At 42.3% G+C, this 26,189-nt stretch overlaps 1 protein-coding gene across 2 annotated transcripts in view; it reads left to right on the top strand.

Moving 5' to 3' along the window:
- MBLAC2 (metallo-beta-lactamase domain containing 2) overlaps positions 1 to 26,189 on the top strand; it is a 91,432-nt gene that overhangs the window by 62,827 nt on the left and 2,416 nt on the right. For both annotated transcript variants that reach the window (XM_086960902.1, XM_086960901.1), the window contains exon 2: positions 19,154 to 21,307. In XM_086960902.1, coding sequence (XP_086817028.1) covers positions 19,154 to 19,542 — 389 coding nt within the window. In that variant the 3' untranslated portion in view covers positions 19,543 to 21,307. The remainder of the gene's footprint in view (positions 1 to 19,153; positions 21,308 to 26,189) is intronic.

Genomic DNA, 26,189 nt, shown 5'->3' with positions numbered 1-26,189 from the left:
CAAACCAATGATCCCACAAGAGGGGTATATAGAGTACACAAAAAGGACACAACAAGGGAAAATTATCCAATTTGAAAAAACTGCCCTCACTCACATACCGAGGTATGTGACATTCTTCATCATAGGGCCTGATTCAGACGCCCTGGTGTAGCCACATCCAGGGCGGAGCATTAGGGAGGGGGAAAAAATAATAAATTCCACACTACAAGACATACAACTAAATAAGTCAATACGTACAACGAGTAACACACATGAGTAATAGAACATGCAGTGAACACCTAGTGGATTAACTGATAGTGCGACAAAAAAGTGCAGTAAGGATGTGATTAAAACTGATTACGGGTGCCAATAGAAAGAATTACTTTATTAGACGCAGTTTGATACCCCTATCAGGATTAAAAATAAGTAAATGATGGGAAAATGTCTTATTAAGATTCCTCAAGACTTCCCTCCTACCACTGCTGAAGTCAACATGTTTTGACCACTTGAATTGCGCCTCAAAAGGTCACTTCGGTCTTCATCAGGACTGTCGCTATCAGAACCACTTATCGCCCTGCCGTAGTTCAGTCACAGGGCCTCCAGACTAGAGTAGGTCTAGCAGATCCGTACTCCTCCAGATCTTCTGATCATTCAGTGGAGATTAGACCCCATAATGCGGGGAAGACATTCACTAGAAAAGAGCAAAGAATTATAATAGAGATACATATTCTGTCCCCCTTTACTCAACTCATCCCTTTAGATTTCTATTTCTCTGAATACGGTGTTACTCAAAAATAAATGAAATATGCTCACAAAAGTTCCATTATAAAACTCATTTATATGGTGTTGCCGCCCGGGTTTTTTTTACTTCAAACACTCCAGGTGATTAGCTTCAATCACTTAATCTTCATTCATGTCAATTGATTAGTGATTTTGTAATGATATATGCAACACACTCCTGCTACCATAGCCAAGCATTGGACTCCCGTGAACCCACACACACCCCACGAGTGAACCACTCTATAAAACAGGCACGTCGTTAAAAAGCCTCCATTTAGGCTAATGGCCCACTCGTAGATCAAACTTACCGAGTTTATGTATTACACAAACTCGAACTGGTGTCCGACAAGAGGGTCTCCCTAAGAACCCAATCTACGAAGGAATGGAGCGTAGAGGATATTTGGTGTCAATCCTTCTGCTGTACCAGCAGCGCTCAAATCGAGGAGCCGGTCTATGCAACCCTCACCCGTCCTCCTTACGTTCTCTGAGGCTTGCCCTGCCAAAAGTTCCTGTACCTTGGAGCACCGCAGAGATGGGGAACGCGGTATCAGGTTAGGTATTTACTGAAATAAGAGAGGAAGAACCATTTCCTACTCCGCCCCTGCCGACGGATGTCACACACGCCAGGACGTCATGACGTAAGATGTCGTAATCCTTTGGGTACTGTCGGGAAATGTAGTACCCGACTATATCGCCAATCTGTCCACATAATTGCAAAGAAACGGAGGGCTGGTATACAAAGCACACCCCGTTATCCCCCATTATCCCCCAAGGACAAGGTCAATAAATATCCATAATCGGGATTGCTCGCACGGTAAAGTTCAATGAGAGTGTTTAATGTGATAAGTTGATCTCGAGAGAGCCCGTCATTCGATAATTTAAGGTCATATTACCCCAACCCCGAGTGTCTGGACCCGCACTCTAAACTAATGCATAGATGATGTGAAGGGGGCATTCCCAATCAAAATAGGTACCCCGGGGCTAGGAGGAATGGGGGATGTTTAATGGGCATACTTCATATTGCTTCACCAGGACAGAACAATTGTCCCCACGAGGGGGGTTGTAAAGGAGGTATCCTCCTGCTCAAGGTTTGTGACTAACCATGAGTACCAACAAAGGATTATACCAGTAGTCTGACTATACTCTATATGGTCTCCCAAGCCATACTTGGTGAAAGAGAATAAACACCAGAAGTTCCCACAAAAGCCTAGTGTATAGAGAATGTCTTCCGTTGTTACTAATAAGACGATGATCCAAATATCCATGTCAGTATTACATCAAAGTGTTATGTTTATTGTCTTCCCAATGCCTGCCAAGGAATGTCATCGTTTAGTCCCACTAGGTGGCTTCGCAGGCGGTACACCCATCGCTGTTCTCGCTGGAGTAACACCCTTTGGTCATCTGTTTGATGTCTTCCAGATTTTACCTTCTCTATCACTGTCCATCTGAGGTCTTCTATACTGTGTCCAGTTTCAAAAAAGTGGGCTTTAAGTTTCGTGTTTGTCTTGCCACATTTTATTGTGCTCCGATGTTCCGTGATTCTGATGCGCACCTTTCTGCTTGTCATCCCTACATACTTTTTTGACAAGGACAGGTTAGCAAGTAGATCACTCCCTGGGAATTGCAATTGGTGTGAGATCTCTGTTCCCAGGGAGTGCGGAGCCCTAGATCAAGAGAAGTAGTGTTGTTAGTCAATTGGCAGACACTACATGAACCGCAACGTGTGTGTCCGATCAGTTTGGGTAAATCTGTCACAGTAGTATTCTCTCGTTAGCCCCAGGTCCCTGGGTCTGGTGTGTATGAGGTCTAATTTTAAGTTCCATGCAATTGAATGTGTGACAATGTATGGAAGAGGTGGGGACAGGGGACTTCTCTTGCGACAGAATGAGGCCCGTTGGATCTGCAAATTGAGAGCGGTATCCATGGGCCTCAATACTGATCATGAACAACATTACCTGCTGTAAGAGATTGGCTCTAACCAGTAAATGTATGATCGGATGTTATCCCGTCTAGTCCTCAGGCTTGAGGCTCATCTGACAACACATAATCAAGCTGTTCCGTTTGGCTTACATGCTTGAGGTCAATGTATCATTACATAACTGAATTTGAAATACCTAGGAGTAGCTCAATGAGAGTTATGAGTGCCAGTTTCCTGTCTCATAAATCAAATGATGTCTATAGAAATGTATGTGTGAATGTATGTTTTCTTTTCCTGCACTTATTCAGTTTTGTATGTGTAAAATAGAATATTGTGTTTTTCGTTAATGCTGTAGCCAGTTTTGGAAACAAAATGTATACTTTTTTGGGGATGCGTGCCTACAATAGGGATGTCGCAGCATTGATATTTCTTTTTCCCTTAACAGTTGTTCGTATCGTTGGAGCAGACCTTTTTTAATTACTTTTAAAGATAACTTATTAATAATAAGTATGTTGTTTCAGAAAACTCAATGATTTTAGATGCAACATTGAAATATTCTTGCATTACTGTATAGCGATATGGCGAATTGAAAACTGTAGTGACTTAAGTACGTGTTTGTGTGTATATACAGAGCCTCTTTTCATGTGCTGATATTGTTCATGAGCCATGAGAACATCCATTCAGGATGGCCAGTTGCGAATACTTGACTGGATGGAGAGTTTAAGTCCAAATTATTTTATTGGGAGAGGGACATATGTACCATGGCAGCGGCCTTTGATTTATATAGGACGATTCGGGTTACAATTATGCGATATATAAGCATATGTACTAAGCACATTACTGTAAGATGTGCGGTGGCTTTCATTGTTGTTGTTCGCGAGATGCGCTCTAGTAGTCGCCCTTTTTGTTTGTGTTTATATAAGACACAAGTGTAGCAATCCACGGTGTACGGGGTGGGTTCAATAAAGTTATTTTGGATTCAACACTAAAGAAACAGCGATTCCGTGTAACATACGCTGCTGTTATTCTATTGGGTATTACTGACTCTGAGAATACCATCATGTGACACAAGGCAGACCAATCGAGGCATGTGACTGATGGTTAGCCTATAGCTGGTATAGTAAATCAGACGCAATTGGATTCCACAGGTAATCGTCAAGATATCACATGATCAGATATACGGGTGACGACGAGTCTAACCCGTGCAGGATTGGCCGGTATCCATTTAAACTCACAGGCGATGAAACAAATCGCGTTTGTGTTATCCAAACCGGGGTGGATTATCACATCACCTTTGGGACGTCTGTACGTTTGTGAACATTGAAAGTTAGGTAAGTGTAAGGTTGCTTGCTGTTTGCGTAAGAACAATATCGGGAAACATGGTTGTAGATTTGAATGGGTGCACGGATATACTAGCATGCGTTTTGATTGAGAATAGCATGCTTTGCGGAGTTAAACCTGTATACATGACTATATAAGGTTGTGTTACGTCGTAGGAGACGAATTTGAAATAGATGGTTTGTTTGCGTTACTTACATTGATTTAGCAGGCAGGATGTATTATAAATGCATATTTCGCCGGACAGTTGGAATGTTGTCATTACAGTTCTTCACCTTTAAAAGAGTGTCATTAGCCAGTAGAATAGAGGTGATCGAATATGCCTATATATTTTCGTTGCCATACGTTAAGGATGTATTTATATATTGTTTCCTCGACAATGCGGGCGAGGTAAATCGCGCAGCATACATAGTGCTATTTTAACCGGACAACTAAAATTTGATAATGATTTCAAATATTGGTTTTCCTTATTCAATATATAAGGGAAATCTCTTTCGTGCGCATTGCAAGATATAAGCGGCGTAGCCAAACCAGATGTTACATTAATAATGATGGCTCATGAAATTTGATTTGTAGAACGAACTGAGGAGACAGTGACAAAACCTGTCTGGAGCCCAAATCGGCCAACTATCGAGCAAGAATTCTGATTGTTTACTCTGCGCAGTAACATCTAATGTGATAAGGTACAGGATTGTTTATTCTGCGCAGTAACATCTAATGTGATAAGGTACAGGAATATACTTTCTTGACATTTGAGTTAATCACAATTGATATTGAATGATGATTAGTTTAGTAATGGTATTAATGGATAGGAAATAAGACCATGTTGGTGTGGTCGTAATAGAGATTGCTCTTTTCTCTGCTCCAAGGTATCTGCATTTTAATTGTGTTCTGGTGGATTATCCATCGCCTTGCATGGCACGTAGAATAAAGGCTTCTACGTCAGGTAAATAAAAAATTCTTGGATTTTAGTGATGATTTGGTTTTAATTTCACTTACTCACTGGTGTCAAGTTTCAACAAAAACACCGGTCAAATATATGACTTTTGGTTTCAGTTTGTGTGTCGAATTGTTTTCCCCCTTAGCTATGGCCCGGATAGTTTATTGGGGTCATCTTATGTATGCAATAACTAAATGGCTAAATACCCTTATCCAATGGTTGCCGCCTTTTGAGATTTGTGTTAACCCCGCAAAGACTGACTAGATGTGTGGATTTGTTGAAATGGGTTATTTGGGTCCTAGCATTCTCTGTTATTGCTTATCACTTTATAAGGGGCTTTGTTTTCTGTGGGTGTTCTCATTGCTGAAGGTGTCATGTGGTGGGCACCGTCAGAGGCACTGTTGTTTTTTGGCTTAAAAACGATTTCGCTATTACACATATGGTGTGGGTCTCCTGATCCCATGTTAGATAGGTATTTATGATCAATGATCTGTTGTTTTTAATAGCCCTGATGAAGCCCTTTGGGGTGAAACGCGTTGGCTGTGAGAATCAAGAATAAAAGAAGAATTTTCATGAAGACAAGTCTATCAATTTGTGTGACCAGTGTGCATATTGTATGCTATTGACTTTGTGCCTCTTTGAGCCTTTGTAGGTTATAAATGTCCCAAATGTCCTAAGCGTTTCTATGGGAGATGTGATTAAGCAAAATATACGTTCTGGTGATTGGGATGTTCAGGCCATAGAAGCTTTGTTTCCCGATTTAAAATGTTATGCTGCCTTTGATGCTGAAGATTTGTATTTAGATTCAGCCAAATATGGTGATTTGTTTTGTTATCAACATTTTGGCAATCACTACCTGCATAAGGCAAACACCAGGAAAAATATTGTTAATTATACGCAATGGGAACATTGTCCTGCTCCTGTTTAGAGGTTCACCTACTTTACTGATTTTAATCAGTCAAATCCCAATGCATTTTATTTTAAAATGACCGAGAAGACCACTTCCATGGTTAGACTTACTCACACGAAATTATTATATTCAAAGTCCTTTCTAGACCAATTGGCTGTTGGGGGCTATGAACTGTGGAAGGATACTATTGATCTTAAATCTGTTTGGGGTTCTAAAAGTTGGCAAGTGCAAGACGCTGAGGCTTTGCATCGTGCATGTCTCATCCCGAACCATAGATTGTTTTTGAATTCTACAATTTCACAAACGACTTGGATTGGCTACTACTAAAAAATTAAATGCTCCTTCTTTTCCTGAATTAGGGGAATATTCCGGTTGGAATAATAATACCAATTTTTCAATTAGAGAATTACAGACGCTGCTATTGAATTCTACCTTTAACATATCCAGCTTGGATCCTAAGGGTTGGTTACTGTGGCACAAAAGTGCAGATTCTTGTCAACATCGTTTTCTGGGTGTAGCTAAAGGCTACACACAGGTTAGGGTGGATCCCCATTTTGAAAGTGGCCATTCTGTGACTACCTATTCTGTAGGCAAATTATGTCAGAATTGTCTCAAACATTCCACTTTAGCGTCAGTTAAGCTGCATTTGTCTAAATTGACTGACAATGTTGATCCAAATGATTTTGTCAAGTGCCCGGCCTCCGGCAGGTCCAAAAGATGGATATGTACCATTTGCAACAAAGTTTGGAAACTGTCCCAGATTGAGGCTGCTTCCCGCTTGCGAGCTATAGATCAAGCCAATTTAGAAAAAGTGCTAGCAGTTGTAGATAATAGCATTAACACGCTTTCTTCCCGCATTATACATTGGATAATATTGTTTCATTTGTTGTTGCTATTGTGCAGGATGATGTCTCCGTTTTGTACCATGGTCAAAATCAATTGCGTTCCATTATGCAATTTGCATGGACTTTACAAACGTTGAAAGCAGGAAAAATGCCCTGGCACTACATGAACGGGGAACAGCGTTTACAATGCAACTTTTACCACGCACTACCTTTACCACGCAACGTTTACAACGCAAGTCGTTACAACGACTTGCGCTGGGGGGCGCTCTAGGATAGGGAATGGTTTAATTTACTATCCAAAACCTTCCCTACTATCCACGGGGACTGGAGTTGGAATAGTAAATTAAACTAGTCACTATCCAGTGCCCCCAAACGCAGGTCGTTGTAAAAGTTGCGTGGTAAAGGCATGCGTAGTAACGACATACATCCTACATGAACACGTCATCTTTGTTTGCCCTTTTTAATTTGACTGAAAAGCAACGTTTTATGTCTATGAAAGATGCAGCTTTTTCTATGTTACATATTGAAAAGCTAGAAGCGTTGCCATTCTCTGTGGCAGAAACAAATTCTGCAGTGTGGCTAGTCCATGGATTAATAACTTTACCTTTCCCTCTGTTCAAGTTCGAGGCCTGCATGAAGTACTACGCAATTGGCAGATATGAACCTCTGGGCACCGTTTATCTTCATGAAGCTTGGTCACTACCTTTTACCTGTAGGTGCCTGAGGGAGGGAAAAGAGGTTTATTTGAATGGAGAGGATTGCACTACAACACAAGATCACTCATTAATGTGTAGGAATATCCAATTGCATGGCTCTTGTAATCAGAATGAACCTAATTTGGCCTGTGTTTTTAAATGTACACCAGCACCTGCTATCATACCCACATTCACATTACTAGCAAATGGTAGTTATTTACTTTTAAGTAAGGAGGATTGTTGTGGGATGTTAGCCGGCATTCCTTATGTGGTTACGGTCAGTCTGCTGTAAAAACGTAATATTTCCTCAACCACTTGGGAAGCTGGATATTTACATCTGGACGTCGATTCCGACCTTAGAGTTCAACAAGATGAGTTGTATAAGAGCTCTATTGTCTCAAAAAGAAGTCGCTCTCACATCTGCTCGTGAAATATTTGTCCTTCACGTGGCAAACACCCGCACAGACGTGCATAGTTTATTATATACGGATTTGCATTTCGGTGAATTAATTCACACTATCTTTAATACTTCCTCCACCATAGGGCTGGCTCACTTTTTAAAAATTGTTAGCAGTGGCCTTGTGACTTCTTTTCAAACTATATTTGTTGTGTTCCCAGCATTTTTTCATTCAATTTTTTCGAGCCTATTTGGTGGGTTTCCCTTGATGCTCGCTTTGGTTGCAGGCATACTTCTGTTGCTTTGTGTATTTCAAAATGGATGCACGTGTGTTGCAAGACGATCTGCCACGACTGATGCTGCTCCGCAACCGAATGCTTGAATATTATGGAGCGCTGCCTCTTGGTACTTTGAGTGCAGCTTATGGATTATCATTTCGATTTTCCTTTTTCACATGCGTCCAGCCTGTCTTTCATTGCCTGAGTTGCGATTTTGACTGGGCCCTGGATTTGTGTCTCTGCAATACGGTGTCTCCCAACGCGGATTATGATCAACTGATGAGCCACTTAGTTGTTCATGAATTGTTTTGTTCTGGCGGAGGGATTATCGCCTTTGCAGCGATGCATGGAGTCCTGGGACGTTGGAATGTTTTCACAACGGCGCATGATTTCTTGGCACGCAGTTACATTGAAGAAAACACGAGTTGTCCTCTGATGGTGCTAGAGGCTCCGGTTATTGAGGAACATGTATGTTCCTTCCCATTGCTGAATTGGATGGCTGGAATGTTTTCAGATGAGAACAATGACTTCCTATTGGAGGCTTTTGCAACATACTTTGCATATATATTGTTGGAGTGAGATGTGTAGTCGCTTCTCTCTCTTCCGTGGCCGAGGCCACATGTTGGACATCAGATTTTTTTTTTATTATCTTTTTCTCATCTTCATTTTTTTCAACCCAGCCCTATTGAATTCTCTATGCCCATGGGTAAAGTTGCTTGATTTGAAGTATTTTCAATTTTTGGAGTTTCCTCCCGTTTTTTTCAATGTGGCAATTTGAACTTAGTTCTGACTATTGTTCTTGAACTCCAAATTTGCCCCATTCTTATCCGTGCTCAGATCAAGGGAGGGTGTCGGGGGCTGAGCCTTGCATTCACACAGTGTTAAGTTGACATGAGCTTATTAGAAGTTTAAACGCCATTTTTCCTTTCTGCTGCCTTTGCACGCGGCACACACTTTATTAAATGTTTGGAGTTTAGCAGAGATGTTATTCTCGTGTGAAGCAAAACAGTTTTTCTATATTAGCAGCCTTGCTTGGTAAGCTTAGTCTGAGCATTGAATCCGAGGCCTTCAAGGTTATTTCAACACAGTGGTGGTTGTTCGGACTGATCATCGCATGTTCTAGACATAACACATATGCAGCTGTGGCCACCTCTGAGATTTGCGCGTTTAATAATGCACTGCGTAGGCATGATCACACACACTTGGAGAACATTTGTATGCTGAGAGCTGGTACAGAATCTGATGTGATCCACTTCTGCTAAATACCAGAGGTATGGGGCCGCCTATAGAATCCCAAGAAACCTTCTATAGATATAAAATAACCTACTAGCAAGAGAGGGTGAAATATAGGTATATTTTAAACCTGTTTCCATTTAGCATTATAGCATGCTTTCTCCATTTGTACTTTATGGAATAGTAACTATGCTGACAATCTTGTTCCTGATAATATGTCTGCTTGTATTAGCTAAGATGCTGTGCATGAGAACACGACGTTAGAAATAAATATTTCAAACTTGCACGTGTCCTCTTTTACTCCCTGTTTTGGACTGGTGTGAGAGTATAACGAAAGAGTGTTCATGTGTTCCACATTGCCTGAGGTAATCTAAGTTCCATGTTCTGGGTTGTCTAATAATTGGTATTTTGGAAGAGCCAATGAGACACTGATGCTAGTCTGGTAGGAGATGTTGGGTACTAAGGTGAGTTTTGGTACACCCTAATTCACTGAGGTTCCAAGTCTCTATGCACAGTTCTGTGTAGGAGCAGAATCCCTGCTGCAGTCCCACACAGCAGGGTTGCTGAGAGGTCTTCGGAGACCATGTCCCCTTTCTCCACCACTTTGCAAACGCATATCCTGGCGCACATATGGTTGGGGGTTGAAGTCCCCTTGGCTCCACAGAATCCTTGGGGGCCAACAAGCTCTTCTGTTACCTCCAGTGCGTCCCACACAGGGGGATTGCTGAGAGGTCTTTGTAAGCCACGCCCCCTTTATCCACCACTCTGCAAACGTGCCTCCTGCTGCTCTACTGCTTGGGAGGGGAAGCCCACTGTACTCCTGAGAGTCCTTGGGAACCAACTACCCCTTCTGGTACCTCAAGTAAGTCCCACACAGCTGTATTGCTAAGAGGTTCTTGGAGGCCATGCTCCCTTTCTCCACCACTCCACAAACACACTTCCTGGTGCACTACTGGTTGCGGGAAGAAGTCCACTTTATTCCTGTGGCCCTCAGGAGGCAAGGGGACTTCATCCTCCAACCAGCAGCACACCAGGAGGCGTGGCCCCTCACACTTATTTGCATTAAAAGCCCCAGGGAGTTGTTGGTCAACGGGGCATAATAAGCCCCATGGGGGTTTGGGGGGGGGGGGTGCGTTTATCTTTTTAAAAAAGTTTTTGGCCAGATCTGTGGATCTTGCTGACAATTAAAAAAGTATTTTTGGACCCTGCTGAGCCCTAGTCGAACCTCCCACTCCTCCGAGACCTAGGGACTCAGGGTATTTCTACCCACCTTTTCATCTTTTTTTACAATTTTTGTGGGATTCGCACCGAGTCTCAAGATGGCTACCAATACTTCCTGGTTGAAGTGTTGGCAGCCAATCAAATTTAAGTAGGGTTTCAGTAGGAATTTGGGTTCCCAGATATCTATATTTTTTTAACCTAAATATCTCCGAAACTACAGAACAGATATACACCAAATCCGGAAAAGCACTCCTTTTGGACCAATATCTAGCTGTCTGCCTAATTTGGTGTAATTCCGTTCAGCGGTTTGGGTCGTGTTCAAAAAATGAAAATTCAGCATAGACATAACATGGGGAAAATGCGCTTTGGGACTCCCCTTTTTTTCTCAGACCCGCTTGATAGATCACCCCTAAACTTTCAACACAGCAGCTGAACCGAAAAGTTTTTGGAAAATGTCATGAAGATTCGTCAATCACCCTAAAGTTGTTAGTAAAACAAAAAAACGCTTTTCTTATAGAAACTTGGGTCCTAACTCTACCTCCTGGCAATTGCCAGTAGGTAATACATATATTAGTGATAATTAATCAGACTATATCTAGATGCATACCTATTAAAAGGACACACTCCAGAACCCAACAGGTAACAACCTTGAATTACCTTCTAAAGAAGAATACATCTTTGTCACGGTGGAGCTCCAAGTCCCTCCAATCCTTAAAGCTCATACTAGCTACTAAGCAGCCTTGATGCTTGGTACTTGACCAATTTAACAGGGCTCAGCGGTGTAAAGGACCTACTAAACCCAGCGTCACTGGAATTATGTAGCACGAAGGACAAAATCATGTGGCATGGTTAACTAAATTATGTGGCAAGATAAGACAAATTATGCAGCATAATGCGCCACATTTTGTGGTAGTATTACTTCATTATTTTGGCATTTTTACATTTGTTAACACTGTCTGGGTCTAGGTTTCCCCTCATTAATACCAGTTTGACGCCCAAATATAGTACGTACGTTTGTAGATTTATGTAGTGTGACTTATCACCTGTGAGGTTATTCAGGTGCTGTCCATGGGGAGGTTAAGTGATTTGCCCAGAATCACAGAATGGTGTGCCAACACCGAGACCCAAACCTGGAGCCCCAGCTCCCTAGTTCGCAGTCCTGGCCACGGTGTCACATCCTCTCCCCACTATGTAAGAGGCTACAGCCCTCTGACTCGTCCCACTGGAGATTTTTGACTTCCATTTCGGCGACCAAGTCTGAACGTAGAAATCTTCACCACAGGTTCGACCTAAAGCCAACCGATAACAACGCTCCCTCCTCGGACACCTCCTCCAGCCTTGCCCTGCTGAACTTTACCTTCTCAGACACTTTTTCTCAGAATTTCTTCTAAGTCCCAAAGTAAGCGCTGACTGGGCCCAATCCACCTCTTGTATCAGAACTGCGCTCCATAGCAGTCTGGCATATTTTTCAAATTATACCCTGTCTCACACAACTAGATGTCCCGATTGGCGCTTTGATCTTTCAGGCATTAGTTTTCAATAAAAGCTTTTAAATTCATAGCTCTGGTTCTACCAATTGGATTTTTGTTACTGTGCTGTCAAATAATTCGTTAAAATGTACTCTATTTTTTAAATTTGGTTTGGGATTTTTGGGGTTTTGTGTTTTCTTCTTATCACTGTTTGTAGGCTGCATAAATACTTTACACATTACCTTTAAGTTAAGCCTGACTGCTTTTTTGTGCCAAGCTACCCAGGGTTAAACACCGGTTAATTTAGTGATTTTTAGTGGTTCAACCTGTAAGGGATTGTGACTGTTGCTTGACCAGGACTCACACCCCAGTCAACTAACAACCCAATTTCTCACAATGGTGTTCAGCGTTGTGGATTAGAACTTGTGCAGTACTATACTCAGAAATCCCAGATAAATATTTTGACATCAGAGTGACCCCCTTTTTAAATTCTTTCTTAGTTTTCCATTGGCTATTTTGTCCCTTTTCTAAATGAAAGTGCCCTACCTTCCTTTTTGCACCATGCAGATCGAACGGTGCAATTTAGACACCCTAAACAGGGTCCAGTGGCTGACCCTCTGCAAGCAGAGGGGGCTGAAAGCAGACAACAGGGGTATCAAACTTGACCTGCAAGTAGCTCTTAGGCCATTTACAGTGAGGAGGAAAAAGTATAAACCGAGGATGAGGAGAGAGAGGACCCAGGCCAGGGTTCGGAACTGCCAGTAGAGCCCAACTCCACTTCAGCCGATGACAAGGTTGCCAAAGATACAGCACAGAGCAGTTTGTTTGCCACGGACCTGACCTCACAGGGCAAGGGGTGTGGGAAAAGAAAAAAGATGCAGAAGCCCAAGCTGGAGCTGGCCTAATTAAACTAGAAAAGGAGAGGGCTTGGAACGCGTTGATGGAAAAGGGAATTGCCATGGGGGAGAGGAAGATGAACTCAGTCTCAGGGAGCTGAACCTAAGAGTAAAAGAGATGGACTCGATCTATATTGGTGGTAGCATACCAGCAGCGCCCACTGGAGTGGTGAGTGTCTGCATAACCAAGGACGTGGTGCCCAGTTATGTGGTGGGAGATTATCTGGATAAATGGTTCTTGGCATATGAGGTAGCTCTGAGGGCAGTGGCGTAGCTAGAGCTTCTGGCGCCCCGGGCTATCCCTCAGATTGCCGCCCTTAGCCAGGGAAAAAGGACGGCGAGCAGCGGGTGTCGACTGGCAGGGTTTAAGTTACAACGCCACTCTCTACTTCACTGTAGCTCTCCTCGCAGCCCATTTACTCTTGTGCCTCACACTCAGGGGGTTAATATCTTCGCTATGAAATATGTATTTTCGGCATCAAGAGAAAGCAGTGTGGAAACTGAAAGCCAGGTGCAGGGGAACATTTCACACACAAAGCATTGTTCGCATTCCTGGCTGAGGGTCACCAACAAGAAAACAATGGGGGGTTTGTGGAGGGGGTGATAACAGCCTCATCCATTACAGATAATGTTAATGGCGTAAACTCTCAGTTAAATCTGGGATGCAAGGGTGTCAATGTAATGCATTCCGGTATTTGAAGTTGAAAAATACAATATTCCTATCTACCTAATGTCTTGTGTCTAGTTTGCGCTATATAATACTCTAAAAGAAAAAAAAGTCCATCAAAGGACTGTCACCTCAGGGTTTGATAGAGTTTAGTTGTAGGAGGGCCCATTGCGGTTAGAGTAGTGGTAGGATAGAGAGAGAGTGCATGCTTCTGCATGCCAACACTGAAAAGAACAGTCAGCAGAACAGAAACCTTTATGGCAGTGTTATTTATTTTTTTTTGCCGGGCTAGAGTTTTTAGGTGAAAGCCAGGATTGTCTTTCCATTATACCCAATATCTGAAATACAATCATTTTAGGAAGGAGCTTACATAAAACTGCTTCCAACATATTTTTCCAACAAATTATGAACTTTATATTGGTGTTCATACTGGTGTGTTTTATTTCGCACTACGGATTTCATATTTATTCTGCATATTATTAATCCTAATATTTTTGGAAAAGGAACAATCAACTAATGATTTATTATTTTAGGAAGAAGGGTAAAGATGTGGTCATGTATTATGAGAAATAAACTACCCTCCGTCATAAGAATACTGCAGATCACATCAGAGTTGTATGACTTCATAGCGAAATTCAGCTTTCAACCTTCTCCTTCTATAAGTACTTGGGAACTTGGTGACTTGCAGACATATGTATGTCATCTTCAAACCACTTTTTAAAACTGAAAGAGACAACTGATAGGCCTCACCAACGTGCCAAAGAGATTTGTGTGTAACCTGCAGGCTGCAGAACAGAATTCAAGGAAGATGAAAACCCGTTCATGGTTGGACTTTCAGTAAGACAACTCGAAGGGTTAATGCACCTTCTGCAGAGATCTCGCCACCTACAGGTTAGAAGTCTAGTAAGACAACTTCGTGAGTTAATGCACCTGCTGTAAAGATCTGCATGTAACCAGCAAGTAACAGCATCCAATCCAATAATACAAACATGAGCGCCGTGCCTTTGGCCAAAGGGAGCACACATTGAGTGGCGAGAGATCATTTGCTTTGCGGCTTGCACATAATTTTGGGGGCAGTGGGCACATGTCGGCGGCTGTTTGTGAGCAGCCAGTCCGTCACTGCATAATGTAAATGTAGATGTAAAAAGCTCTTATATAGCGCGGCCTTCACTCCAGGGAGCATCTTGGCGCTTTAGAAGGGGAAGACAGAAAATGACGAGCCTTGCTAATGGTAGAAGAATGGTCTGTGTATTCAAATTAGGTTTTAGCATAGGGTATTGGATAGATTGTATATCCATGTTTTGAGGGTCTTTCTGAAGAATGTTTCTGATGCAATTTGACGTAGGGACGGTGGGAGTATGTTCCACGCTTTGGAACCCAAAACTGCCAGGGCCTTTCCTCCTCTCGTTTTCAGTCTTAAATTAGGGGTGGTGATGAGGTTAGCCTTTTGGGATCTCAAACTACGCGTGGGAGCGTAGTGTCTGAACATGCTCTGAATGTAGTTAGGTTCTTTTCCATAGAAGGCCCTAAAGGTAATTAGGAGGATTTTGAAAAGAACCCGTTTATGAATCGGCAGCCAATGTAAAATGTCCATTGCTGCTGTGGCTGACGTCGTCCTATTCCATCCCAGCACCAGTCTTGCCGCTGCATGTTGCACCATTTGCAGCTTATGGCAGACCATCCTATTTGTCCCTGCATATAGGCTGTTGCAGTAGTCGAGGCGTGATGTTATAAGTGCTACTGCAACCATTTTTCGTGCTGGAAGTGGTATTAGGTCAAAGAATTTTCTGAGCCCCTTTATGATGCCGAAACATGTTCCTGCTACGGCTACTGCTTGTTGTTTAAAAGTCATAGAGGAATCAAATCTGATCCCTAAGTTTCGGACTGATAGAACAGTGTTTGGGGGGGTGGCGTACTCCGGCCACCATAACGTGGGGTTGAACAGATTACCTTTTTCATACGACAAGATCTCAGTTTTTCCTGAATTGCATTTGAGATGGTTCACGCTCATCCATTGGAACGTGGCTTTCAAGCCTTTTTTGAGCTTCATTTCGACCTCACCGGTGTCATCCTCCATCACCAGGATGAGCTGCGTATCATCCGCATACGAGATGGTATTAATATTAAAGGATGATATGAGAGCAATCAGGGGGGCCATATATACATTGAAAAGTGTCGGGCTCAGGCAGGAGCCCTGAGGCACTCCTGAACTGAGCCATTTTTCTTCTGACCTAAATTGACCTAAGGTGACCACTTGTCGCCTATTTGCTAAAAAGCTTTTTAGCCAGCCCAACATGTTTCCCTCTATCCCTGCCGCGGCTAGATGGTCCATCAAGATGGTATGTGAGACCGTATCGAACTCCGCGGACAGGTCCAAAAGTACCAGGACCGCCTTCTTTCCCTGATCCATTGCGGCCCTTAGAGTTTCAGAGGTGAAAATCAGGGCTGACTCCGTCGAGTGTAGGGCCCTAAAACCCGCTTGGTTGGGGAGCCAGATGTTGTTATTGGCCTCCAAGAAGGCAGTGAGCTGCTTATTTACAGATTTTTCTTTTAGTTTGCAGAAAGCTGGAAGCAGGGAGATGGGTCGCAGATTGGTCAGAGTCGTTGGGTCTGGTACTTGTTTTTTCTGCAGGGGCTTCACTGCCGCAGGTTTCCATTCTTCAGGGACTGAGGGAGGAATTTATAATGCTATTTATGATGGGTTTGACAATCTCCACCATTGCGTGAAGAACAAAAGGAGGGCAGGGGTCAAAAGGGGAGCCTGATTTGATCTTTAAGATTTCTGCCCAGGATTCCTCTAGATTAACTGGATGAAAAGTGGACATGGGGGCAATGGTTATGACGTCTCTGTTATTTCCTGGCTTCTCTTGAGTCAACGGATGAGGGAAATCCTTTGTGAGCGTTTGAATTTTTTTCACAAAGAAATCCGCTATTGTATCACAGACTCTGGGAGGGGGGAATATCTTTCTGCATAGTTTTGGGGTTAGTGAAGGTGTTGACTATTTTGAAAATTTCTTTCTGCTTGTTATTGCTTTTAGTTATAGCCTCAGTATAATATTCCTTTTTTGCGGTTTTTATCATCCCATGATACCGGCGGCGAGCAGCTTTATAGTTATTTTGATCGGTTTCTCCATAATCTGCTCACAGCATGCATAAAAATCAATTTGTGCATCTCGAATCTAAAGAAGTCATCTTGAATTGTCAAACTCAGAAAAACGCCCGAGTTTGACAATTAAAGATCACTTCTTTAGAGTCGAGATGCACAAATTCATTTTTACGCATGCTATCGCTGTGAGCAGATTATGCAGTGAAGGACTGGCTGCTCACAAACAACCGCCGCACATGTGCCCACCGCCCCCAAAGTAGTGCCGCCTGGGGCGGACCGCCCCCCCACGGCCCACTCCCCCCGCTACGCCAGTTTCTGATGGTATGAGTACAAGGTCCTAGACTGGTACTGGGAGTAGCTTGTGGAGGTTTGTGTCCACGGTTGGCAATAAAGTGATGGATGGAATGCTTGAACTAATCTCAACCACTGGTAATTATTCAGGCCACATTCCAATCCATTGTTATTTTGCACACCATGTCACCTCTAAATGCAAATCAGTCACCACTCTGCCCCAATCTGAATAGCCAAGCTCGAACTGGCAAGCAAGGTGCCCCCTGTGCCGGAACACAAGCAACCCAGAACCAGTTTTGCTTTAGGTATGGGCTCATTTGCCAGGTACAGCTTGGTTCCAGTGAGACAGTGTGCATGGAACCCACGTCTGGACATACCCTTCCCACTTAGGACGATATGCTGAAGAATACAAGAAAAAGATAGGTGGAATGCTTGAATTAATCTCAACCACTGGTAATTACTTGAGGTTGCATCCCAATCCATTGTTATTTTGCACACCATGTAATCTCAGGTTGGATCCAGCTATATGCAAATTTGTCTTGACCCTGCTCCAATCAGAACAGTCCACCTTGAACTGCCAAGACCGGTCCTTCCTGAACCGGAACACAAGCAACTCAGGACTTGTTTAGCCCTAGTTATAGGCTCATCAGCGGGATACAGCTTTGTTCCAGTGACAAAGTGTGCACGGGACCCACGTCTGGGCATATCCGTCTCACTTACAGTGGCACACGAAAGTATACAAAAAAGTGGTGGATGGAATGCTTGAGATGGCATGGTGTGCAAAATAACAATAGATTGGGATGTGGTACAGAGTGATTATCAGTGGCTGAGATTAATTAAAGTATTCCATCCATCACTGTTTTTTTTTATACGAACACATGGTAGGCAGCGAGCTGACTGACACCAGGATGCTTGCTGATGAGGCGGACCTCTCGGTCAGCAACAGTGTGTTCAAGAAGGCATCCGGGGGGGACTCCCAAAAGGGTGGTCAGGGTTCCCAACAGAAGGAGGTGAAATGAAAAGAAAGTTCTCTCAAGGTCCCCAAAACAGTTGTCAGGGTAAAGGGTCCCAATCCCAATCTGGCCATCATAAAATAGGGCTTCCTTGATAAGAATACTGGCAACTTTGTACCCAGGTGCTATTAGTGTTATGAGTATAGGCACACCAAGACTAGCGTAGTGCTTGGGGAGACAATGGTCCAAGTCAGTCTGGGGGAACCAGTGAGGTTAGCCTAGTGCTCCTGGGTAACAAGGATATGGTGCCCAAAGCCCACATGCCTTCTAACACTTCCATGAAAAGGCAATGGATCACCATCAATGGTTGAAGGGTGGAGGATCTGAGGGACAAAGGAGCCAGTATGTCATTGCTTTGTGGCACTGATTCCGTTTGAATGGGGGTGGCCGGATTCTCAGATTTTCTGAAAGTTGCTGTGAGCCTGCCATGCCTGCGGCCTGTCTGTCAGGGAATGATCTGGAGCAAACTTTGGAAGGAAGTGGAGTTCAGATCACACCTGGAAATGTTGGGGTTGCGTGAGTGGGTCTGTGTGACCACCAGGTCCATGGCTGCTCAGAAGGGGAGTCAAGGAGGTCTAGAACTTGTAAAAAATTTCAGACTGCTGCCAAGAGAGGGATGGGCAAGGGGCGTGGGAAACCAACCCCTGAATGTCCCATAGGACAGGTGGATGGGGCGCCTGAGGAGGCCTCTCAGGAGCCTACCCGGGAGGACGTTCCCTCCCCGAGTGATCTGCCTTAGTCTACAGGGTGGCAAGCAAAAGGTGGATCCACCAGGGAGGAGCCCTGTAAGGCACAGAAGTGCCCAACCCTGGAGGGCATAAGATGGCAAGCTGAAGCCTAGGCAGCGGGTTTCATTGTTCAATTGACTCGCTGAAATGTGTTTTGATCCTGTTCGTTTGAACTATTTCAGTACTAAATTTGACTAACGAGAATAGGAAAAATCTACTGTTTTCCATTACTAATTTATATGGTACATGGGCTTTCTATTGCTTAAATGTTGGTTATGAACTGCTGCCTTGTGCAGAAATGGCATTAGCCTGACATAGGCTGTTGACAGCCTGTGATGTATTTGAAGACCAAGCCTAGTGTGGACAAAAATATTGTGAGTGCATAATTCAGCCATTAAAAATCGATAACATCTCTCATACGAGTGCTGAAAGTGTGTTTTGTTTTACAGGTGACATGATTAACCTCGGAGATCGACAGCTCATGGTCCTGCACATGCCAGGTCATTCAAGAGGTAGCATCTGCTTGCATGACCGGGATCGAAAAATGCTATTCTCAGGCGATACCGTGTACGATGGGCAGCTGATTGACTGGTTACCATACAGCCAGATAAATGAGTATATTGGAAGCTTGGAGCGCCTCAAGGAATTAGTAGACAAGGAGCTGGTGGAGAAAGTTCTTCCTGGACACTTCAGCACATTTGGGTCTGAAAGGCTTTATGGATTAGCCTCTAATTATATTGCCAAAGCTGGGGTGTGTCACAAGATGTCTACGTGTGCCATAAGATCAATTTCGAGCATTGTGCTACATTTAACAAATTCTAGGACAACAGTCTCTTAAATGACGACTCTGTTTTGTCTGTGCTGTCAGCTGGAAATGCACCAGTTGCTAGTGGAAATGTTAGTTTGTTACTATAGTTCCACGGTGAGTGTCAGGAAATGAAATCCTGTTTTACATTAATCAAAAGAGGCAGAACTGGTAATCCTTATGAAGTGGCGCTATTCGATGGGTCAATCTGGTTGTGGAAACAAAAAAATCTGCCCTATAATTAAGAAAAAAATTGATTCTAGAACCATGAGCAATAAATGCTTGTGCTGCCACAAAAAATGAGGGTCTAAAAACGTGTTAATTTGGCACTTGCCCGTTGAGATATTTCAGGGTTATTTATTGGCGCACTTTCCGATTTATGATTTTAAATGTAGCTTTCCTTATGACATTTTCTATATTGCGTAATTTAGGAACAAATAAGATGTATCAAAAGAGGGCAAGCGCACTGAATATCAGAAACATGTTCGTTAGTGTGGAATGCAAGAGGCTTTGGGAATTATTTTGCACTTATTTTCGTAAGAATCGTGTTCTAATGTATTTGTGATACTGGTTAGAAGAGGAAGCGCAAATTGTAGATTGAATGTTCATTCATACTGGTCTGCTATTTTTACACAAAAGTCTTTCAAGGCTGTTCGCTAAGTGGATTTACAACAGGTCTAATCTCATTATTCTATGCAGCTCTGTAAGATGGTATTTACTTAGCAGTGGTTACCCAAGCTGTTACAGTCAAAACTGTCCAGGTAAATCTACAGTATCCAAGTGTAGTTGCCAAGTAGTTGTCTAATCTCTGGCAACCAGCTTTTGACATCAGTATGGTTCTGTCAGAGAATGCGAATACTCAGCTAGAATGGGCATAGAAAATGCACCAAGCTTTACCAGTTCAACCACACCCCTGCTCTGTTGGGACAGGTGTCATCATCCCTGTGTTATGTTTTTTCTTGAAGAAGAAAAACCTGCCACAGAGATGTATTAAAAACTATAAAGTATTGTCTCCTTGAAAGGGAACGTTGTTTGTTGTGTTACAGTGTGCCTTAAACGCCAGTGACCGGTTCCATTGACTACTTTCTAAAGTGTCAGGGAGTTGTACAAAATAAGCGAATTGGCTAGATCTTTGGTACAGATGTCTGTAAAACATGAAGGAACAGGCTACACATGTATTAATGTTATTGGCAGATATTTCCATTATATTGGTTGCATTTACTTTTGAAAATAACATACGGGAAACTGTGTGTCTATTGGTCATTAGAAAAGGTCTCTGGCAGCAAAAGGCTGCCAAAGACCTTCCAGGTAATTCACTGAATGTGTGTATTATTACTGGGAACGCTCAGGGTATTACTCCAGGTAGTAACGGGAAATGTAGTAGCGCTACAGAGCGGGAGTGTTTCCCGGAAACTAGAGAGATGCTTTTTTTCCCCTCTGGAACGTTACTTTTTAGTGTATGTAAATTCTGTGGCCATGGGCAAAGAAGCTCACCGGCGCCTTTATCAGAAAGCAGAGCATGCACTAAACATCAAACCAAAGAAGGCCTATATTTACAGGTACTTGCTGTGTTTCATTAAATGTGGTTCATTTGGAGGTTGGCAAGCAAAACATAAGTTTTATTTAACTTTGGACATCGTATAATAAAAAATTTAATTAATGAATTACAAGACGTACTACATTAGTTTATTAGCCACGATGGTGCATAACAGTATCCTGGCTTATGTAGACTAGTATCAGAAGACCATCTTTGAACACTTGTTTATTGGCTTTCTACATTATTACTTTGCCCTTAAAAGTGATGACCAAAGAACAATGGTTCCTGTGGCATACCAATTTATAGAATATATAATGCTAAACAGCTTAAATAAGCAATATTAACTTGTAGCAGAGAAGGGTTTGGCAAGGAAAGAAGCACACGTATACAAAATTTATAAGAAAGACTTCTTATATTTCAACTCTTGAAAGTGTCCATATTTACAACAGCAACACATATACAAAAAGTTATATGTACAGGAAAGTGCAGTGCGTCCCAAGTGATTTCGTGAACAAAAACAAAACAAACACAAATAATAAGTGATCTGTACAGTTTTGCGTTATGGGTATTAACACAGGGAAATGACCAAGCAATATAATACAATAATTGCTAACAGTGACTATATGAAATCATAAATCACTGTGCTAAAAGGGTTCCTTCCCTATAGCGTCGACGGCGTTTCGACCTGCTTGATGGAGGTCTCGTCAGGACTAAACAGTGCGGGACATCTGGGGAAAAGGTGAGAGTGATATTAATATGTGTGGTTGCTGTACTCTTTAATAGTGTGTGGACTTAAAATTGGGGAATTTAATACCTCGTAGTGTCTCAACTCAATGCAACCCATGCGTGATAAAATTAATTAAATTGGACTTACAGTGTACCCGGCCGGGCACTGTTGAGAAAAAAGATAGAACATTTATTAAGACTCACGAACGCTGTGAGACAACGCTTCAATTGGGCCAGTGATGGTATAGAAAAAACCACTTACCACTGTGATTGTTGTGGTGCTCGTGGTAATGGAGTCGAGTGGCACTCAGGTTACAATGGAGAGGCAGGGTAATACCTGGTGACAAGGGGCCATTTGGTTAGAATGGTATTATATCGCGGGAGAGGGTGGTATGGGGCAAGGTGTCTCAGAGCTTACCTGCTCTTAGGACGCGGAATCGCTCGATCGCACTTTCCCGGTCGGCTGTTTGGTAACAGTGGAGTTCCGGGTTTAGTGCGTCATTACGTATTTAACGTGACATGTGCGCGCGCATCCAAAGGGGCGGGTGTTATGTTAGCGCGTCATTGTTATGATGTGAACCAGCGTATTTTGCATGAGAGGCGGGTGTCTGCCGATGCGCAATCAAGTGGCATTGGTCGTGTGCTATGTACCAATTCTCAAGGCAATTCGCCACGCACTTAACATTAGTAATGTGGTATGCCGATATGTGGGTATTAGGATATTGTATCGTAGATACAAAACCTATGTCAACCTAGAAATCATAGATCAACAATTCGTTTGACTTCTCTATATACAAAACACATTTTAGTTGGTATCTAAAACGGTACTTTGCGCTTTTTAGTAAAAATATAAAGGTTACAATTGTATTATTTACTACCACACTTACAAGCTGTTTTATGCATAATCAAGCCAGCGTACCATATAAAGATTACATTTGTACCAATTGTAGTGATGCACTCTTCACAGAACAATGAATTCTCCTATACATACAGTAAACCACCATAAAATACATAGTTATACCTCATGTTGGTACAGGGAAGTATAGCTAGAAAGTTTGCCGCAATTAGTTTGTCAAAGTGGAGACAAATCCTCTCCATTCATCAGCAGAATTAAGCCCCTCGTTGATGGAATTAACTCTATCAATCCAGTGACATTCACGGCGTTGTAATATTTGTGAGATGTCACCTCCTCTCTCAGGTACTGTTGCAATGTCTATGACTTGCCACTTCAACTGATCTGCAGAGTGTTTTTTTTCTTGAAAGTGGCATACCAATGGAGCTGTCAGAACTGCCTTTCGTATGCGACTTCGATGTTGTCCTATTCTCGCCTTAACCGATTGTTGCGTCTGCCCAATATAGGGCAGGCCACAGGGGCACCAAATGCAGTATACAACATTGCGTGTATTACAATTGGAGAAAAACTTGAGTGTATGTTCAAAGTTTCCAAATTTGAAGATGTTCGTCTTTTCTGTCAATGGACAGATCACACAATTTCCACAGGGATGGTGGCCCAGAATTGGTGGAAGATTCCAAAGTGTTTCTAATGTGCCCCCTGTCTTAGTGATCCTTTCATTGGAAGATCTAACTAGGTGATCTTTCAAGTTTTTTCCTCTTTTGTACGCAAACAAAGGCACCTCAATTGAGGGATCAATGCTTTGTATAATGTCCCAATTTTTTGTAATACTCTTCCGGATCTTGTTGGTATGAGTTCCGAAAGTGGTTACGCATACTATTTTCTCCATTTTGGCTTTCGGTCTGGTGATCAAAAGTTCTTCCCGGGGGCAATACCAGGCACGTTTAAGTGATTGTTTGACTATTTTGTTGGGGTAACCTCTTTTGAGTAATTTATTTTTCAATATTTCTGCTTCTTTCAGATAATCCTCTCTACGGGCACAATTACGACGAATCCTCAGGAATTGTCCAAAGGGCAATCCATCTCTCAATGCCCTGGGGTGTTGACTTTTATAAGACAATAGAGTATTCTTTTCAGTAGGTTTTCTATGAAGAGATGTATATAGTTTGTTCTCATCATGTTGGATGTTTAAATCAAGAAATGGGATGGTATCTTTCTGTATGGTAGATGTGAAGGTCAAATGTGTTTGGATGGTATTCAGATATATAACAAAACTCTCAAACTCCTCTTCATTCCCTCTCCAAATGAAAAAAATGTCGTCTATATATCTATACCAGCAATTAATGCTGGCATAGAAAGGATTCTTCTCACACAGTACCAGATCATTCTCTACTTTGTTCATGTAAATATTTGCCAAATTTGGAGCAAAAACTGCTCCTATGCTCGTGCCCCCACATTGCTCGTAATATTGCCCATTGGAGACAAAATAGTTTCTCTGAAGTGCTATTTCCAATAAGGAAATTATAAAGGAAGTGGGTACATCAAATGGTCGTTGTCTAGTATCAAGTAGTTCTTGTATGCATACAATGCTTTCTTTTTGAGGGATGTTAGTGTAGAGTGCTGATATATCTAGAGTTGCTAGGATACCTCAATAATATTCAAACCAGCCGATAAGGGGGGAGGTATAGTAATACAAGAAAGAACTGATTACGAGGCTGAAGTGAATAAACAAATCTCTGAAGAAAGGCATTATAAAAAACTCCACCATAACCCTATAAGCGAAATTCGTGATAAAATTGCGTCTATCACCAAAGAAGGATTGGATCAGGGGTTCCTTACCAAAAAAGAATTTGAATTTCTAAATTCCACTAACCCTAGAACCCCTGTCCTCTATACTCTCCCCAAAGTACACAAAAGTACAACACAACCGCCTGGAAGACCGATCCTATCAGGATGTGGCTCGATTTTAGAGCCTATTGGTAAATATATTGATTTTTTTATAAGAGACTACGTTCCCCTACAAGCAAGTTATGATCGTGACACAATGCATATGATAAATTTAATAGAAGACCGAGCTTACAATAGAGATACTGATTGGCTAGCAACTCTAGATATATCAGCACTCTACACTAACATCCCTCAAAAAGAAAGCATTGTATGCATACAAGAACTACTTGATACTAGACAACGACCATTTGATGTACCCACTTCCTTTATAATTTCCTTATTGGAAATAGCACTTCAGAGAAACTATTTTGTCTCCAATGGGCAATATTACGAGCAATGTGGGGGCACGAGCATGGGAGCAGTTTTTGCTCCAAATTTGGCAAATATTTACATGAACAAAGTAGAGAATGATCTGGTACTGTGTGAGAAGAATCCTTTCTATGCCAGCATTAATTGCTGGTATAGATATATAGACGACATTTTTTTCATTTGGAGAGGGAATGAAGAGGAGTTTGAGAGTTTTGTTATATATCTGAATACCATCCAAACACATTTGACCTTCACATCTACCATACAGAAAGATACCATCCCATTTCTTGATTTAAACATCCAACATGATGAGATCAAACTATATACATCTCTTCATAGAAAACCTACTGAAAAGAATACTCTATTGTCTTATAAAAGTCAACACCCCAGGGCATTGAGAGATGGATTGCCCTTTGGACAATTCCTGAGGATTCGTCGTAATTGTGCCCGTAGAGAGGATTATCTGAAAGAAGCAGAAATATTGAAAAATAAATTACTCAAAAGAGGTTACCCCAACAAAATAGTCAAACAATCACTTAAACGTGCCTGGTATTGCCCCCGGGAAGAACTTTTGATCACCAGACCGAAAGCCAAAATGGAGAAAATAGTATGCGTAACCACTTTCGGAACTCATACCAACAAGATCCGGAAGAGTATTACAAAAAATTGGGACATTATACAAAGCATTGATCCCTCAATTGAGGTGCCTTTGTTTGCGTACAAAAGAGGAAAAAACTTGAAAGATCACCTAGTTAGATCTTCCAATGAAAGGATCACTAAGACAGGGGGCACATTAGAAACACTTTGGAATCTTCCACCAATTCTGGGCCACCATCCCTGTGGAAATTGTGTGATCTGTCCATTGACAGAAAAGACGAACATCTTCAAATTTGGAAACTTTGAACATACACTCAAGTTTTTCTCCAATTGTAATACACGCAATGTTGTATACTGCATTTGGTGCCCCTGTGGCCTGCCCTATATTGGGCAGACGCAACAGTCGGTTAAGGCGAGAATAGGACAACATCGAAGTCGCATACGAAAGGCAGTTCTGACAGCTCCATTGGTATGCCACTTTCAAGAAAAAAATCACTCTGCAGATCAGTTGAAGTGGCAAGTCATAGACATTGCAACAGTACCTGAGAGAGGAGGTGACATCTCACAAATATTACAACGCCGTGAATGTCACTGGATTGATAGAGTTAATTCCATCAACGAGGGGCTTAATTCTGCTGATGAATGGAGAGGATTTGTCTCCACTTTGACAAACTAATTGCGGCAAACTTTCTAGCTATACTTCCCTGTACC

This window comes from Lissotriton vulgaris, chromosome 3_1 (genome assembly GCF_964263255.1).
Source record: "Lissotriton vulgaris chromosome 3_1, aLisVul1.2, whole genome shotgun sequence".
Classification (NCBI taxonomy): Eukaryota; Metazoa; Chordata; class Amphibia; order Caudata; family Salamandridae; genus Lissotriton; species Lissotriton vulgaris.
The sequence above is the reverse complement of the archived record's forward strand: the minus strand, read 5'-3'. Positions and strand labels throughout refer to the sequence as shown.